Below are 5,615 nucleotides of genomic sequence, written 5' to 3' on the forward strand. Positions count from 1 at the left end.
GCACATAAGCATTTCTTCCATTGAGTTTTACGATCATAATTTCACTATAAATAACCAATGAAAACACAAATCAGCCAAACCTGTAACATTAACTAGTTTACAATTATGGAGACAGTGAAACACTTGACCAGTAATTTTATTTCCAGCAGGTTCTCCAAAATGTACTCTCGAGTTTTATCTCGCATTTCAATAAGGCACTGAACAGAGAACACATCAAAACTCATTAAGAACATAACTCGAGACTACAGAATGTTTCCCCCTTCAGTTTTATTATATGAAAATGTACAGAGAGATTTTAACGGTAGGACTTCTGGTAGCGGGCGCGAGCTCCAGGTCCACCAAACTTCTTGGACTCGCAGCGGCGGGGATCAGCGACCAGCAGGGTCCTATCGTACTGAATCAAGATATCCTTGATCTCTTTCTTGGAGGCCTCATCCACATCTATGAAAAGAGAAAAACGGAGAAATGGGAAAATACTTGTGTATGTCTTTACCATGATGACCACAATGATCCACACTTACATTTCTGATAATAGGCAACCAGGGCTTTTGAGATGGCCTGACGGATGGCTGCAAGAAGAATAAAACATGTTAATGTCAGAACAGAAGTATTTATACAATGTGGTCTTGAGGAAGAATCTAACCATGTATTGTTTACTGATTACGTACATGAATTTTACGATAGGAAACAACCAAAAGCAAAAGGCTTACACATCTACACGTTACTAACCGTAAATCTGTGCGACGTGTCCACCACCCTTCACGCGAACTCTGATGTCAACGCCAGCAAAGCGTTCCTTGCCCAACAGCAGAAGAGGCTCCAGCAGCTAAAGGAAACAAAACCATGTTCAGTTAGTAGACGTATAAACAAAACCTCCTCACATGCAGCTAAAGGTCTCCATCCTGAAGAATGGAGTAAGTCGGGTACACTCAAAGTCAACATGCAATGGAAACTGTGATTGTCACTGTTGTGACTTACATCCGAGTAGGAGAACTTTTTGAACGAGGGAAAGAAAATATAAATACATTTGCAGGGTGGGACTTGATTTAGTCCAAAGGGAACTGATTGGATCTGGTGCACGTCACCACTGTCATGACTTTCTTCTGCAGAACGCATTAGTACAATTTTACATCATTCTCTAATTGCAGCGAATGTGGTTGGGAGCTCCAAAAAGGACACAAAACCACCATAAAATATTACAGCGGTTGATGCAACCTATGCACTTTAGACATCTGACAAACAGGACAAATTTAAGTTATTCACTGATAACTTTCCCCTCCGGTGGGCTTTTAACCTTTGCCATCAGGTTAAATCATAGAGTTGAACTTGAGAACAAAACTGGTTCGATTCATAAATTAATTGACCACTTTTGCTAACTGAATCAATGCATTAAAGAGTGGCAAATTACGATTCCTTTAATAAACAAGTTCTGTGGAGGATGTTATGCTTTTCAGAGAACATAAGCTTAAACTGTGGTGTGTTTCTAACAAAAAGCTACCATATTTGTGCCAAACTGGAGACCGACAGCACCAATCCTCATTCATTTTTATTATACTGAAAGAGGCAATATGAATATTCTTTAAAAACCCACTTTTGCTTTCCACAGAATAACTATGTTAAAGGGATAGTTCACCCAAAAATGAAAATGTGATGTTTATCTGCTTACCCCCAGGGCATCCAAGATGTAGGTGACTTTGTTTCTTCAGTAGAACACATTTGATGATTTTTAACTTTAACCGTTGCGGTCTAACACACCCATTAACGTAAACTACGCCAGAGCACGTACACACCGCACGCACCGGAAGCCGTGCGCGCGCCCAAAGACAGTTGGACAGTGGTGTATTAGAGGTAAAATATGATATAAATACTGTTCGGTTTCTGGCACAAACCGATCGTTTCATGTCTTAGGACATCAATGTGTCGTCACGAGCCGCAGGGTTTAATTTGGATTTGTCTTTTTTTTTACTCTCGTAGATTTTGTTACCATTGCCATGCATTATGCAACTGATAGACTGCAACGGCTGGAGTTAAAAATCATCAAATGTGTTCTACTGAAGAAACAAAGTCACCTACATCTTGGATGCCCTGGGGGTAAGCAGATAAACATCACATTTTCATTCTTGGGTGAACTATCCCTTTAACAATCAATCTGAATTACAGTCTACATTCATGTGAACAACTTTTACAAATGATAGTGTTGGCTCAACTAGAGATCTGAATGAATGAATATGTATTTTTATTCCAAACACTCGATTTCTGTAATAAATGTACCTTGTACTGCAGAGTGGCAGGCTCAATCATCTCAAGAGGTCTTCCATTGACTTTAATAAGTCCATTTCCCCTCTTGCAGTGGGCAACAGCAGTGGCTGTTTTCTGTTGATAGTGAAGAGACACAGATCAGCCAATTCATCTCCATAAGTCAGAAACAACTTGAATATTAATGCTTTTACACAATTCAAACGACATACGACACTATTAAGAGACTTCTTGACAGGTTACCAACAAAATAAACTCCCTCCCTAACTTAGCTACACCACGGTGGTCTTCAATCTTGGTATTTTCTAAAGCAGTCAGTGCAGTTCCGAGTTGGAGAAATAATGGAGACATCCAATTGGGAACCATTGCTATACCAAACACAAGTACTGGCTAACAGTTAGCAAGACAGACAAGAGAGCACTGGCTCATATTTATTTATCAATAGCATCTACTGAGCAACAGAAAACATGGAGATCAGATGCAAAAGCAACTGTTTTGTATTAATTAAAGCTATACGTGTAAGCGCTGAACTGTCCCACGTGTCAGCAAACAGCCATTCAGTCAATCTCAACGGAACGTAGGTTTATCCTACATTTTAAATGGTTACACATGTACCTGTTCACGGCATCTATCCGTAACGTTTATTCCATGAACTATATATAACTCTGGCATCGCAGTAATTTACAACCGCACATCTGTTAGCATAGCCGGCTAACGCCCCTGAACACGACTAACATACAGCCTTCAAAAACTCACTTTGCGTCCAAACACCTGGACAGACTGTAGGGGACCTTTAGCTGGCATGACTCTGGAATAAAACCAGAATGACAATCGGTTAATTTAAGCGTTAAAGATCTTTAAATTAATATATTAGTGAGAACCTCTTGAGGGACGAACCGTTCAGTGCTTGAGCGCTGTTCGGAGAGGCCGCATAAGGGTTTCCCGTGCGCAAAAGCAGGGGCGCTGTCGTAAACACATCCTAGACAGAGTGTTTACGACAGTTGAAGCTGTGATTTTTATATATAAAATCACAATATTACAAAGAACAAATATTAACGCAAGTATATAAATCAACTAGCTTTTATTTCCAACATAATTATAATCCTTCCCGTTTTCCTTGAAGTTTCATAATTGAAGCAAATAGCCTGCGTATTCACAGAAATGTCAATGGATGGGTTTAAATAGATGCCAAAAAGAGATCTAATAATTCGCATTACTATACTTATTATTTAATACATCAATGTTATCCATAAATCTTTCTACTATGCTTTGACCTCTGAACTGAGGTAGTATCTTGTCAGAAATCGGGCTCAAGTTTACAATGCTCTATGAATTAAAGGGATAGTTCACCCAAAAATGAAAATTCTGTCATCATTTACTCACTCTCATGTCGTTCCAAACCTGTATGAGTTGCGTTCTTATGTTGAACACAAAAGAAGATATTTTGAAGATTGCTGGTAAACAAACGGTTGTTGGTTGCCATTGACTTGCATAGTATTTTTTTTTCTCCTACTATGAAAGTCAATGGCAACCACCAACCGTTTGATTACCAGCAATCTTCCAAATATCTTCTTTTGTGTTCAACATAAGAACACAACTCATACAGGTGTGGAACGACATGAGGGTGAGTAAAGGATGACAGAATTTTCATTTTTGGGTGAACTATCCCTTTAAATAATTATCCAACTAAAAGCATAAATCAGCATTTAAATGAAGAAAAAAATATGAGTTTTGATGTGATAGATAGAGCCTTATTTCTACTTCCACATGCGAAATGATCAATCTCATCACTAGATGGCGCTCTGTTACAAGAATCACCTGATTCAACACCATTAGAAAAGAAGCAGATTTAGGTCATACTTTTGATCATTTTTGCTAAGTATGATAAAGAAACAATTTAAGTTAAGAAATAATTTAAGAAGTGTACTTAACTGTAGTGATTGTGTACATGTAGTGTCCTTTAAATCTTAAGTAAATGCATAAAAGACTGAACTTTCAGATAATATAGGCCTAATATTAAATAAAAGGCCATAAAAGTATACTTAAAGAGAGTATACTTTCACTTTTCATTAACACACTTAAGTACACTAAATAATAACATCAAATTAAAAGTATTACTTTATAGAACATTAAGTGATTGTTTTAATAATTGTTTACTATGCTTTTTATGTGTTTAAGACATAATGCACAAAAGTACTTGATTGTAATTTTACCTGTAGCATGTTATTAAGTTACTAATAACTAATAATAGTTATTAATAACTAATAATGAAATAAGAATAAGAATTTGAAGAAAAGAAAAGAAGAGGTTAATCTCAAATCAGAATCAGAATCAGAAAGAGCTTTATTGCCAAGTATGTTTGCACATACAAGGAATTTGTTATAGTGTCACAAGCTACCAGTACACGGAGACAACAACAACACACAGATAATAAAAATGAGATGTGAATAAAATACACATGCATAAATATAAACCACAAAAAAAGAATAATTTGTATGTACAGGTGTGCTATAGATGGAATAGGAATAGAATCAAATAAAATAAGTTGTAGGGATGTACTAGGGTTTAGGGTGATAAATAATTATAAGGTCATTGCACATACTGTACGTTAATTGCACAATGGGAGAACATGAACTGTTCATGAGGTAGATTGCCTGGGGAAAGAAACTGTTCTTGTGCCTGGCTGTCCTGGTATTCGGTGCTCTGTAACGCCGACCAGATGCCAAAAGTTCAAAAAGGAGATGGCTTGGATGTGATGGATCCAGAGTGATTTACAATGATGTACATGTACAATGATTATTTTTTCACATACATCACTGGGGTCTAACCCCATATCTATGGTCTTTATATATGTGTACATGAGAGTTTTATTCATTTACTTATACATTTGATCTGTATCTGTGAAGGCAAATTGCCATTGTAAGCAGTAATTAGTCTAGTACCAACAAAATACTGGGTAACACTTTAGAATAATGGTCCGTTGTTAACAAGTAACTATGCAGGAAGTAATAAGTAGTACTAGATTAACACTTAACTTAATACTATTAACTAATAGAGAAGCTAGATGAACTAAGCAGTAAGTAGTAGCAGATTTAGGACAAAGGTACTTCCTTATTAGATATTTGATAATTACTAAAAAAAATATATCCTCATTGAGAACTACTTGTGGACTATGACCAATTAATAAAGAATAGCCAATGAATTACTAATCACAACAGTAACGTCTTAAAAGTGAACAATTGAGTTCTTTGTGGAAGCTAATTTATGAATTTGATATCCCCCAAATAAGTCGGCTACATTTTAAAATTGTGACTACTACTCTTACCAAAGGATGGATGTTCAAACTTAAACATAGAGTA

The 5,615-nt window shown here is 36.6% G+C and overlaps 1 protein-coding gene across 1 annotated transcript; it reads right to left on the reverse strand.

Annotated features, from left to right (window-relative positions):
• Nucleotides 1–250: 250 nt before the first annotated feature.
• LOC107560304 (40S ribosomal protein S16) lies at nt 251–3,220 on the reverse strand. The gene is made up of 6 exons (XM_016244445.1): nt 3,154–3,220; nt 3,013–3,064; nt 2,272–2,373; nt 730–826; nt 522–569; nt 251–441 (listed from the first exon to the last, which is right to left on the reverse strand). Exons 2-6 carry the CDS (start codon nt 3,058–3,060, stop codon nt 296–298), a joined length of 441 nt encoding a protein of 146 aa, XP_016099931.1. The 5' UTR covers nt 3,061–3,064; nt 3,154–3,220; the 3' UTR covers nt 251–295.
• Nucleotides 3,221–5,615: the final 2,395 nt, after the last annotated feature.

This window comes from Sinocyclocheilus grahami, unplaced genomic scaffold, assembly GCF_001515645.1.
Source record: "Sinocyclocheilus grahami isolate Dianchi unplaced genomic scaffold, SAMN03320097.WGS_v1.1 scaffold719.1, whole genome shotgun sequence".
Taxonomy (NCBI): domain Eukaryota; kingdom Metazoa; phylum Chordata; class Actinopteri; order Cypriniformes; family Cyprinidae; genus Sinocyclocheilus; species Sinocyclocheilus grahami.